The 13,996-nt window shown below is 42.4% G+C and overlaps 1 protein-coding gene across 1 annotated transcript in view; it reads left to right on the top strand.

The window, feature by feature from the left end:
* The window catches only part of LOC111266075 (protein O-mannosyl-transferase TMTC1), a 54,742-nt gene extending 40,873 nt beyond the window's left edge, over positions 1-13,869 (top strand). Inside the window, exons 10-13 of the mRNA XM_086970779.1 lie at positions 7,892-8,039; positions 9,811-10,080; positions 10,267-10,344; positions 10,517-13,869. Coding sequence (XP_086826905.1) covers positions 7,892-8,039; positions 9,811-10,080; positions 10,267-10,344; positions 10,517-10,675 — 655 coding nt within the window. The 3' untranslated portion in view covers positions 10,676-13,869. The remainder of the gene's footprint in view (positions 1-7,891; positions 8,040-9,810; positions 10,081-10,266; positions 10,345-10,516) is intronic.
* Positions 13,870-13,996: the final 127 nt, after the last annotated feature.

Raw genomic sequence — 13,996 nt, 5'->3', positions numbered from 1 at the left:
GTTTTTGTCTAAAAGCCTGGCTATAATGATCAGGCTGTTATGCTTTTTTGATCTGTCTTTAACAGAGCGCCAGAGGGTTCTAATCTTGCACCCTTGTAGTTCTTTTCCATTTTTGATTCTCGCGCGCTCTTTAAACCGCACGTGTTATAATGCGGCAGTGTTGTCTGAGAAAGGACTGGATGTGATGCTGTTACCTGTAGGCTACGTCCGGGTGATGTGGTGCTCAGCATACGAAACCTACTGGCTTGAAATCTGGGCCGTGCTGTCAGCGGCCTGCCAAGCCTATGGTACAATCATTAGAGAGTTCTGTCAATATCTCAACTCTCTTTCTCTCTGACAAAGCAACTATGATATCTGCAGTGCCTAAACAGTTCACTACCAACTTTGCGTGGCTTTGCAGTGAGGCTGGCAGGTAAAGCGAGGTAACGGGTAGCCGCAGGCGTCATCAATTACCAGCGGTCTGCTGGCGTATTTGCTAAGGGAGAGCTATAAGGGCCATTCTGCTTCAGTTGGTCAAATGTTGGTTGTACATCATTTTACGGGCTTCAAGTCTAAGCCCTAATCAACGCTAGTGTCCAACACAAACGTACGTTTCTGTCAAACCTAGAGGAGACTCCGGGCTGTAGAACCGTCCGTTTTCCCAATCGTAAAAAGACCGCTCAGTTAAACCCGTTAGATGGTAAAAGCTGGCTGTGTAACATTTTATCGTTGGAACAGGTTGCTCAATAAGACCGTCGTCATATTCGAATAGTGGTGGTTCCATGCTTGATGGTTATAGGAAGTACAGAAGGAGGTCATCTTAGACGGCCATTCGAGACTTAGCACGCCACAGGGGTGGGTGCCTCAAACAATTATTTTAAAATAATTGACGTTGTGTTTTTCGTTTGTCATTCACGATATGCGCTTTGATTGTAGCAGGCTACAACCGTACGTACTATCACTTATTTATTATCTGTGAAACAAAAATTACCAAATTGATATACTCAATGGTGCAAAAAAAGCCCTTGGTCTCTAGATAACGGGTGTTTTGCATACCTGTTAACTTACCATGATCAAGGTCACTACTTTCAAGTATTAATTTTGTCAGCTCGCACTAATTTGGGTTGTGGACTTTGGACCGAACTTTTCAGCACTCTAGTGTCAAGTTGTTTACGAATAATTGGCCCCTCACTTTACAGCGTACGCGTTGCGATATTCTTGCAGTCGGAGACGAATGTCATTCATGCCATTGAATTTCGACCATATAGATACGATACGATACGATACGAACCATTATTCTTAGGAAGATTGAAGACGCTGCGTTTGGGCTACTGAGTAAGGGTCCCTATCTGGTGCAAACACAGGTTCGTACGTATTGTTTACATATATGTGTATATGTATCTCGCTCTTTCCCCCTGTATATTTCCCACTTTCTACCTTTCGCGCGTTTCACAGTTCAGTATCAGCAACGAGTGCTGTCGCTCGTGTTGCCTCCAGAGGGCCATAACTTAATTACAACGACAAGCGGCGACAAGGCTCGCGAACAACGGTCTGGGCAGTTGCAACGGCAAAGGCTTCAACAGCAGTAGCGAAACAAGCAAAAGCTCTGTAGCTTAGGAGAGACGCGACTCAAGATGAAATAAAGGAAGAGTGCTAGTGACATCATCTATCATCGGCTAACCGGAAGGCGCAGTAGTCCTTTGCATCACTTTCAAGTGTGTCGCAACATTCCACACTGCCAGCACAACCTTCGCCATATCACACTGATCACTGTCTCCTCGAACTACTGTGCTTTCATGTCTTCTACCCATATCCAGTGATAACTTCTGCATATTGGTAGCTTTGCAAAACCTGGATAGTAGACCTTCGCTGGGCATCGAGAAAAATAAAGTAGCAGGATCAACAGAACATTTTCTAGAACGTAGCTTTGCGTACCTATGCAAGGTTGGTCAACCTCCCGTCGCAAAACGTCCCTCTGCGGTAGTGCTGTTGCAGCCCACAACCGAAATATCTACCAGGCCTAACGGTCACCGACACAGTGGGCCAGGCCGAGGGTTGGAGAAGCTTGGGTTATGAAGGCCGATGACGGCCTTCTCTAGTGGCGCCTTTAGGAGGACGAAGCTGCCTGAAACTGTCGTGTACTACAAGCTCCGTTGTGTTGCTTAATAGAAACGAAAGACGGTAACTAGGAAAAGCAAAAGCGTGCTGAAAGAGTCACTTCTGTCCCTTGTGAATATAGGTGAGTGTGCACGGAGCTATTGATGATGGCGATGGCCTTTATGGGAAAAGAATCGAAGATATGGGTGGGGATGGGGCATATCGTATAAAGAACTGCGGACCGGTAGCCTTGGGTTCGGTGCTAACAGAAGATGTAATAATACTTTTTTGTAAAGAAACGTCGTCGGGCCATGCCACTAAAGTGACTGGTAGTGGATTAGCGGATAATTCATGCGCCGACAGGAAAACATGTATGAATCTTCATGAACAATCTTGTTTGAAAAATATAACAGAAATACACATAGTTGGGATCTCATGAACTCGTTAGATATAACAAGCCATTACGACTTAATACGGCAGCTTAGTATTTCGTCTGGTATCGAGCGTCACGTGGCTATAATGCCCGACTTTTGCACAGACGCTTTGTCACCGGCGGCGAAAAGTTGTGTCTATACGCCAATATGAATTAGCGATCAAACTAGGTGGACACAGGGGAAATGGTAAGGCTTAGAATCCAACAACATCCCGTCTAAGAGAGCTGTTGGGTCGGCAACGAATTTACTAAAGATTGCCTTTTGAGAACAATTGGTCAGTCCGATTATTTGGCTCAGAGTTAAGCAAAAAAAGACCCTGTCCGCCACGTTGTAGGTAAGTACATGGCTGCCGAAGGTGCGGGAGCAGATTTCAGCATAACACTGCAAAGTTCACAACAAATAGCCTTTTGGTTGTTTTTAAACTCCAATCTCAATTGCTGCCATTTAAAAGTGGGTTTCCAGTGATCTCTTTGTTTCGATCGAGAGATTTGATGTGAGTGAGTGTATATGGTCACGGATTACGAGGACCTGAGGCAGATGTCATAGGCCGTAATAGTCGAACAGTTTGCTGTCGATCCAGAGGATACGTTTATTGATATGATTGCTGGTAGGAGTAAATTTTCAGACACAGTTAGTTTGCCGAATGTGGCGTCCAGTGACGGCTGTGCATAGCCTTTCTCAGAAAAGGCCATACGTCTTTGAACAAAACTGTACACAATCTCATACGAGCCGATTAACCCAAGTAAACACGACTGCGTTTCGGGATTGCCCAGATATTAACCCGTTGTATTACTAACATATGGAGCGCTATTGAGCAAGAGTTTCACAAGGTTCGGCTACCAAGAAGGCTTTCGCAGATTTACAAAAGGAACATTTGAAACGAGCCTGTTTGGGACGCGAATTGAAGCTATGATAGTGGTTAATGGTGGCCATATATTGAAAAAATATGACCGTCGCAAATAACATTTTTAGCACATGTGAGAAAATTTCATTGAGATATCTGTATTTACTTGAAAGTGATCTTACAAACTAGTCTAGGTATAAAAAGCTTTTGATTAGGTGCCGTACATATGGTAACGCGTAGAAAATATCAAATGTATAGAAAGACGACCAAATTGGCAATTGATATGCTTCGTTCTGAAACGGCCATTTACTTCTGTATCAAAAAACTAATTCTATCAAACATGGCTTTATGAGTGATTTTAATTAATTTTTAAGTCCTTTTGAGTAAAATCCTATCACTTTTTTAATAAAGGTCCTTGTCAGATTCTTCAAACGTATTGCGAATAACGTAAACCGTCGATTATGAGCAAGGAAGCCTTCTATTTTTGTGCGAGTTGGTCCAGCGCGCGATGATTCAATAATAGCTGTTGTTTCTCACTTGAAGTCCGAAAATGATACAGTTTTTTTTCTTACAATATCGAACTCGTTTTATTTTAGAGAAAACTAATGTTTTTTTTTTATTAATAGAGATAAATGGATAGTCATACGCTATGGCAAAGAGCCCACAAGTTTGTCTAAATTTGGACGCGTAGCCAGGCGTGTGATGGTAGTGATGGAAAATGATGAAAGCCGCATTAAAAATAGGCAAAAAAAATCGAAAAGCGGCCGCAAATTGGGATAGTTCCACGTTTATTTTCGTTCTCAACTCAATCAGAAGCCGACCACAAGAATATACTCTCATATCGCGGCGTCGCACTGTAGGCTTAGATAGTGCGATAACTGAAGTGTTTAGGAGGAAGCTAAAAGACATTACAAATGTTTTTCTCAAAGCTACCAGTTATATTACGGCGATCACATTCAACAACCTTTTGCTTCGATTTGCCCACATTCGGCGTATTTGCTAAAAATTTCAATACGTGTCGTGCATCTTGGAAACATTTTTTTACGCCTGACACGGTGTAAATTAGCTCTGTAGAAGCTACACTCCCCCATTTTAACGAAAAGAATCATGCCAATACATCGATCGACCTATTTTTAGTTTCTTCCTGTATTTTCAATAACATGCATTTTAACTGCTACGTTTTGCGATACTATTTCACTTAGAAAGCGTAGCTATTTTTCTCTCTCTCTAACCGTATTAATCATCTACCAATCCCAACCAGTATGACTGTTATCATGCCTTTCGGTTCGGTTCGTCGCGGAGCAAGATGAACAACTTGTCTAGAAACAAAACCCCTGGCAAGAATTTTCTGTCACTCTTTGTGTCCTGACATCACAACCGACGCACTTCTACCCGGTTACAGCTAACAACATGAAAGGTGCATCTATACATGGGACATTTCCTGGGTCTCATTTACCTTCCTGCATCTAACCAGTCACCCTCTAAACTTCCATCCCGAAATAACGAAACCCTGCTTGAAAAGCCGAGCCAACAATCTTTACCTTTAACTTCCCCTCTTCCACATCACAGGTCTGACCACCTTCTAACTCTTTGATCTGCACTCAGTACTGGTATTTTAACTGCTTTGAGCTGATCTGACTTACTTAGTTTTGGCTGACTGAGCTAACTACACGTCGTGCAACAGGATTCAATTACAAGTAAATGTAACTGCGACAGCTCGTTCCTGTTATTGCGCGGAGGTAAAGGTAGCGGTGATACGAATGCTCCGGGCGTGCCCCAGGCATTCTGGGATTCCAGTTCGCAGCCTCCACGCCACAACTCTTCACTAGCGGAACACTAGAGGATCAGCCGCCGCGTGCCTTTCTTTCGCAAAGCGTCGAGAACTCACCGACGGGAGGAGAGAAAGCGAACTGGCAAGAAGAAGGAACAGAACCAGAGAACAAGTGGAATAGCGGCATGAAAGCCAAAGTAGGTAATTATTAACAAGTGATTCAGGTAATTCATGCTGCTGTTCCTGCCGTTGCCGCCACCTGAAGAAACCCCGTCTTATTCCACCTTTCACCGGCGGAAGTACTGCCCCAGTCCTACGTCAACAAACAACGCAGGAGTCCGTTTCCCTTTTCATTAGATCCATCCTTCTAATTTCCTCTTTTCTATGCGCGCGCTCGCCGTAACTCTGTTGCCGGTTTCTCGGTCCCGTTAACGTTGCCTGAGTGTTGCTGATTGGCTATTGTTATACCCCTGGCTTGCTCAATGGGACAGGACGGGAGAGGAAACAACGGGAACGAACGACTAAGGGCAAATAATGAATAAGATACAATAATACGCCGACGTCGCAGGCGCTAACAAGAACGGAGCGCCAAGAATGGAGAACAAAAGACCAATAGCAGGGACGCCGAGTCAAAATAATTAAGTAGCAGAAAACTAGCTACTCCTTTCGCACGCTGGTCGGCGGCGGCGATGGCTGGTTAGTTAGTTGTTTAATTTTGTGCGCCACACTACCAATGTCGATATCGAGTGTCGTCTGCTCGTCCTCTGTAACGGTTTCGGCTGTGCAACGAAACCACGAATAAGAAGGAAAGGAAGTCGACGGCAAGTGAACATGCTACAATCTCAGTAATGCATCAGTGAAACCTTGTCCTGTCAATACGTTGCTTATTTTGAATCGATTTTTCTAAATCGCGATGGTAAGATGCTGAAGTGATTATGGAAACAACATAAGCAGAAGTTTCAACCATAACTGCTTAGTTATTGGTTTTTTAAATTAAATTGCTCTCTTAAATTTGCGATTTGGTGGAACTTTAATGCGATTGTGACTAACCGAAGAAATCTTAATACGCATTACAGACACAATTGCCCAAATGTTGGGTGCGTCCGTATATCGACACGTACTCAACCGCTCGCAAACTGAAGCTGCTATAGACATTTGCCACCCTTACCTAGAACCGGAAAGCGTGGCACTTTATAACGAAAAGGAATTTAGAGAAATCGCTAAAGCAGTGATATGTGATTTACGTATACCGCAGTCGATTATTGTAGCAATGCGCGGGAGACAAGCCTATATCGATAGTAAAACAATTTGTCTATACAGCACATATAATATGCAAAGGGGTACCGTTAACCATGGTTTGCCTAGGCAGAACAATGGATGTTGTTAGTCTCATTCACTGACATAGTGAAATTGTGCAAAGGTGAACTCTGACAGAGCGACACTCTCCAGAACGAGGCGAAGGGTGGCAGGGTTGAATTAATCTGAACGTCAATTGTGGTGACCGTAATGGCCGCTCCGTCCATCTGCGGTGTCCCTGCGGGGAGCTTGTGTTACCAAATAGATGTTAGCAAAGAGGCCTGTCACGCTAAACGGCGATGCGTTTTCGTCGTGTGGTTTCTCTCATACCTCTTGCCGCAAACCTCAATTGTTCCACTATATCCTTTACACGTTGCCCGTAACGTCCTGGTTCGCCTTCCTACTATTTGCTGAGCCTTCGACGCTGTCTCCCAACGGTGAGATAACCGGCCTACCACATTAGGGTTAACAGCGTTGCTTGCTAATAAGGACGAAAGAGCTCGCCGAGTACCATATAATAGGTGGGATAAAGAGGCAGGGAAGCTGAGCTCTGCTACATGGTGTCAGGACACGATTGGCAATAACCAATCTAATATGATGCGAAACATGATAGCCGATAAGAAGGAAGACAATTGGGAAGAAGTAAATATATCCAAGCGAAACAAGAGAAGAAACTAGACATTATAGACAGAACATATTCATTAATAATTCGTTAACCTAACGAAACCCCTGGTACACTTATTTCCATAGTGCCCGGCCAAAATGACCAGTCTTTGAGAAGGATATTATCTCTATAATTGAGTGTAGATTTTGTGTGGGGTATAGTTGACGAGCGCCATGATAGAAGTTGATTATGTGAACTTGGCCATTAGTAGGGTTGGTGTTAATAGACTGTACTTTATTACCTATATTCTAAGAAAATTAATTTATCAGTTGAGGAATTCATTAAGAAGTTGATTCTGTTCGTAAAATAGGAAGTTGAACCACTGTACTGCAGGTAGTTCAGACGGATGCTCTTATAATGAAATTATCAAAATCTTTCTGCAATTGACGAACTAAGTAGAACTTAATTGGTTGTTCTTTTTGACTGAAGTTCCTTGCTTTGGAAGGGTACGGTATGACAGCTTACAAGAACCCCTTTACCCAAGCTGATTCTGACCCTTACTCTACTGCTAAAGGTATACAGAGTAGACTACTGTTCCCTTGGCGTGTTTAGTGAATAGCAAAAGTGCGCAATAGCACTGCCGACTAAATGACTCTACGTACCACCGAACCAATATTGTTTAAGTCACTGCGCGAGCAGTGCTATTTACACAGTATGAAAGGGGTTTATCACTTACTCCGAATAGTCATTTTTTAAGGAGAATCTCCAAAAGGAATGCTAAGCGGTCCACGTCACCCGTGTTCCTTTCCAGGTTCATTAGAAAAGTCATAACGCGTTATAGTAACCTCACTGATAATATTTTTCAGAGCCTTGTCGTTGAATGCCGAGGATGTGAGCGTCATGGACCAGCTGGCCGTTCTTTATGCCAAAGCGGAGCGCTTTCGCGAGGCAGAAGAGCTCTTCACACAAATCCTAAAAAAGCATCCTCATCATCGCGAGAGCCAACTGCACTACGTGAGTATACCGAGCAGGATCGAAGCTCAGTTGGTGATTGATGGGGCATGGCGGACGGACATAGATTGTTTAATATATGCGTTAGGATCATTTTCAGTGACGACCTGTGGCACTGTTTTCGAAAAGTAAAACGGGCTGAAGTAAAAAGATATTCACGCTGGTCAAATCTACCTGAGCAGTAAAGGCCGACATTAGCAACTCAAATAGTTTGAAAGCAATCATAAAGCCCTAACTGATGATCGAAATGGAGAATTTGTCTTAGAGGCTTGTGAGCTGGGCACCAATGTATTCCGGCAACGCAGTACTCAAACTTCATTATGTATTCTTTGACTTTATTCGTATATTTTTTCCCAATTAATCTCACAGAAAAGAATTTGTGTTTTCTTAAGAACACATGTAGATGCTGCATACATAGTAGCTTTAAGATAACTTCGGTTAAAGAGAGATCACTTGCCTGCCACTAGTATCAATAAGCATTTCAAACCTATACAGCTAGCTGGATGGTATTGTATATGTACCAGGAATAAATGCCTTGCCTTATCACCATTGGCTTTTCATTGGCCGAGATATTGTTCAAGATCATTAAACGAAGAAAATTGCGGGCGAATAATTGTACATGCACTCGTGCGTATCCACCTCTTTGTCATCGTCATACCTTTTTAAGTTGTTACTGCCTATCCACTCAATAAAGGACTGCCGCTGGCGCCATCGTCGCTATTACCTTGCTACCCGGAATATAGATTTAGTGTGTAGCTGACAAAAACGCGTGAAACCGGGGTTCCGACATCGACCTGCATTCACCAAGCCCGATACCGACTGGATAGATATAGGAGTATAGGGTAGGGTCGAAATAGAAGTAGGCCCACGGCAATGTTGAATATCTTGGATGAACGATATTTCAATCGGGATCACTCGAATCCCTAAAACCCCACTCAATTCAAGGGCTTTTGGCGGTGACTTGACATAGCAGAAGACCAACAAACAGCGACACACGTATTTGCTGAGTTTTCTTTTCCCGAAGTTCCATCCAGTCCAGGAAGTGATTCTTTGGTCTACTTCTAGCAGTGGAAACTAGATAGAGAAGTAAGAGTCAGCGGGGAATATTTTTTGTTAGTATCAGTGAATTCCCCCAGCTGCTCCAGTCGGATACTTCTTCTACAGCCAAGAAGCCGGAATGCCGTATGTCCCTCCGTTCAAAGAGAAGTCTAAGGACCGCCGACGGAGAAAAACTGGCTCAGGTTTAGGCGAAGCTAGACTAGGAAAGATGATTTAGTGTGATTCCTTGTTAGCTATCAGCCAGCCGCTAACTCACTGAGTTCTTACGGGCAGTGCGTATTGAGCTCGTTGATTTGATAAGGTACCGCCAATGTAAGGGGCTTCCCTATGCAGAACATGCAGCCGCCGATGATTTTGAGCGCCGCTGACAGATGACTGGAAGAGTGCGGTGATAGCGACGGCCGAACGAACTTGTTGTCATCAGTTAAGCATACCTCACTCTTACTTTGAGCCTTCAACAAAACGAACCAAAATCACGAAATAAATGATGGATGTTTACTCCACTCTAGTGTGTACGTCAATCTAAATATGCAAAGAAAAATATAAAAAAAAAAGAACTCAACTTCCAAGTTTTGCCGGTCGCGTGCGATCAATTCTCAATTGAAAAGTGAGTCGGAGTTTCAGATAAGTGTGATATGAAACGTGGAAAACGAAATATCCGCAAAAGAAAGACTAAGGTACGTTCTCTCTCCATGTTTGTTTTATCGTGTTGTAGTCGCAAATGCTGCTATCACAAGGTGATGCGTCCACCTCGGAGCGAATTCTTTTCGAAGCTTTAGAACAGAGCAAAGGCTTGCCCTGGCGGGACGGCCTGCGTCAAATGGCGTTACTGTACAGCTACACTAATCGTAGCGCTGATGCAGCCGAATGGATTCGTAAAGCCATCCAGCTTTGCCCACCAGACGCAGGCCGAGAATGTGCGCCACTTTATACGGATTACGGGGATATCCTTAAGGATCTCAGTCACCTTAACCGATCCGCTGAGGCAAGTAAAACTGAGTTCTGGAATTGTCTATCTAATGGTTGTGGAAAAGTCCTCCCCTCATTTTGGCATGATAACTTTGACTTACACGTACCTGTTTTTGCCCCTGAAAAAGGCTAATGTCATAGTATCGATATAATAACTTCCCTGATTGCCTGACCTTAGCATTTTCATTAATTATATTTACAGTGTTACATGGAAGCAATCAGGATGCAGCCGGATTTAGCTCACGCACATATTAATCTTGGAGTGATCCGACATTTACAAGTAAGGCTAATCGACGATGTAAACTTTTAAATACTAATCAAAGCCAGACCCAGCTTGTTTTACGTATACTAAGATAGCTGTGACTGCTGACATATTGCGACGTAATCGAATTTTTTTCAGTTCACTTTGTCTTAATCGATGCCTTTTTTCCATAAATTTTCATTGTCATTAGGGCGACTACTCTACGGCATTCGATCACTACACCGTGGCGTACGCACTCGAGCCATGGAATACTCTCGTTGTGGAAAACATGAACAAACTACGCCGACGGATTCTCAAGACATTTCGCCAACATCGAACGACAATCGATGCCGCGTTCGAAGTCAGCTGAAATGAGCACGAACTACATTTTCAATGATTTCTATTCATCGCAGTTACCACAACGGGCTACTGTTATTATTTAACGTAATGCCGCAGTCTACACACCACAATCTAGAAGTAGTGATGCAGCCGTTATAAACGGCTCTATTGTTTAGCGCTACCTTTTAATATCATATTATATCTTCAATTGTCACTTTTACTGCTTTGCAGAAACGACATGTCCATGATATGTTGGCAGTGTAACTATTAATAATAATAATATTATACAATATGAAGGTGCAGCAGGTGCCAGTGTCCTTTGTGCGGCTAATGTTTGCCCCAATAGGACTTGCTAGGGTGAGGTAGAGCTCAGGTAAGACGCACGCACCATCTCAAGCAAACCTGACGCACCTATTCTGCCCAGAATTCTCATATGCACACTGACACTGTGACATTTCTGTTAAGGCCGTAGAAGTGTAGTATCGTGTATATATCGCAATAATTTCACACCAGGTTAACGAGACACGCACGCCATCCATTATCATGACGCAGGGGAAAACTATGTATGTACGGTAAATGGATGGGTGTATTGTATGGGTTGATGATAATAATGGAACGTGCACTCTAATGCGTGGCGCGTTTTTTTTCTCGACATTTACGCGGAGCTTTCATAACGAAAACATCATCCACCAACGCCAGTGCGCGTGACCAACTCAGCAACCACCGCAATAAGCAAAATATATAATTATATACATATACCACATTCCCTCGTGCAGATATATAGAAATATAACAGATTGAAAGCACACAATATTGGCGTAGAGGAAGGCAGGAGAGAGGGAAAAAGAGAGAGAGAGAGAGAGAGAGGCCATAACAAAAGCGCACGCAAGAAAAACAGTAAAAGAGCATATATGGAAGTGGGCATCCTGTTAGAACACTATCGTGGTGTACTATAATGAATGGGTTTTGAGAGTACTAGGTTCCCTCGTCATGGTCGTTGTGAGCCTTGAATGAGCGTTTGTATGAAATATGTTGTCACAGGTAGTAGGCCTAGGAAACTGCTGTATTTGCAGAACGAGTATGTTTGCCAAATATGTCACATGTGAAGCGAAGGGTTTTTGAATAGTATTCATGAAAAAACACTGCAACCAGCATGTAATGCATATGATGCAATAAAGATATATTCGTAATGAAAGCGTTATATAATTTCTTACAGAAAAAAGTACTAATAAACGATAGAAAATCAGAGGTGCATAGAGGAAATATTTGTGCCAGATGACATAACCGATGATAAGTGGTGAGGTACTTGTTGAAGTTAAGTAAGAGTAGTTTTCGGCAAAAGTACACGGACATTCGCTAACGAAAATCGTATTAGAAAGCGAATCGAATTAAAAAATTTAAGGTTGTCATTTAGCTAATCAGTGACGATCATAAACGAGATCGGTGTCTGTTGGACGTATGCTGAAGGGTGACGATGAACTACCGGGGGAGATATAGCGGGCGAGTGGCAGTAAGTGAAAAGTGAAGACAAGAAGACTCCAAACTATGTTGCAGACAGCTTCAGCCAGATTTTACGTGACACCACGTCAGACAGTCAGCTCAATTGCGATAGGGTACCAGACGCCCAAGTACCTTGGGATGATTAATGAAAATCATTATGAGTCGAATACATATAGGGATCACGACGGCTGTGTTAAATATATCAATAATGCATAAGCTATATCTATTCTGTAAGTTCCTATTGTCTCTTGTGTTACTCCTTTGAAAAAAATATATTTTTCATTTTTTTACTATCTTTCTAACTCTAGATACTATTAGCAGTTCATCTTGTATCCAAATCTGCTACTGTTTTTCCATGAGTCCGATTTCTAAATTCATGATCAATATAATTTGCCAATAGCCCTATAGTAAACCTAGATCGAGATCTATTGTTTTTTGTCGCTTCTGTTTTCGACATTACCTTTTACTATTTCATGTGTTATTGTCCGTTAACTAGGATACGAAATCAACTGGTGGATTGTTTATTTTCATCTACTGGTACTTTTATCCAATTGGGCCTGATTGCACAACTAGTGTCCTTCTTCACCGCCGAGACAGATGTCTGGGTAGAAAATGAACATTTAATGTAACGACTTAGCAGATGATGACGAATAAACCCATGATGTGTAACACATATTAACGCTACACAAACTACACAATGAACATAAATATTTCGGATAACTAACAAAAATGGACGACTTAACAAATGTACACAAACGTAAGTTCGGTTGTAGCTATTTCCGTTGGTAGTCGTTGATTACTGTAACAATTTGGACCCGGCAATTTTAGCTCGATGCCGCAGAGGAAAGGATCGACGAATAATTGGGTTGGGTTAGATGAACACGACATTTTTCAATGCTGACAGTGTTATATCCGAAGGCCCGAGGACTGCTGACGAGTCCCGATACTGTCCAGGGGGTCTAGGCTCTGTCCGCCTAGCTTTCCTACAGATCTGTGATCATGATAGCAGCGGGAGAGATATATAAAGCTGAAAATATCAGGTGGGGACGCGTAGCCAACAAAGCGGGAGCCAGACTCGTGTCGGATGTGTACATTTTTGTGTGGATGTTTGAGGTTTGTTTCAGTATGCGCGAATCTATGTAACTAACTATTGTATGTGTAAATACGTGTTGGAGATTACGACAAATAGTAGCAACAGCAAATACTGTCCTGACAGAATGATATAGTAACGACTACGAGAGAGCATTTTTTATATTTAATGAAAATATAAATGGTACAATTCTAGTGACAACAGACAGCAGAAATTCAACACAGCTCACCTGTATGCATTGTTTTAGCTGACTGATGAATTGACTCGTCATACATTTATCCAATTTTTGCAATAAGAGGGAGAACATGCGGCAGAAGCAACAATTAATAACGATAATACTCAGATTGGATCGAATAAAGTTTGTAGCCTGAGCTTTTTTGTCTGATTAAAGGGAAAAATGCAAGATGGGAAAATGCAGTCTGCTGTTTCCATCCTGTCGTGATTTGATATTAATGAAGGAATTAAAAGACACTGGTCTGATGATTGTACGTAGCTCGCGATCATGAATATAACAATACACTGAGCGTGCTTGCATGTGTATGTGGGTCGAACAAGACTTTTAAATGGTGATAATGGAAATGATAATGGCAATTATGATAATGAATAACATATTTTTATACTGTCACCGTATAAAAAGCCGCGTTTTCTTTCATCAGTACCAACAGGAGTAACAGATATATATATCAGTTAACGTACGAACTGGTACCATCATACCACATAGGCTATTGTAGCCCAAGATTAGTAATAATGCACGGACAGAATT

The sequence above is a fragment of the Varroa jacobsoni genome, unplaced genomic scaffold (assembly GCF_002532875.2).
Source record: "Varroa jacobsoni isolate VJ856 unplaced genomic scaffold, vjacob_1.0 scaffold_1049, whole genome shotgun sequence".
Taxonomy (NCBI): domain Eukaryota; kingdom Metazoa; phylum Arthropoda; class Arachnida; order Mesostigmata; family Varroidae; genus Varroa; species Varroa jacobsoni.
Note: the sequence above shows the minus strand (reverse complement) of the source record. Positions and strands in the feature narration are given on the sequence as shown.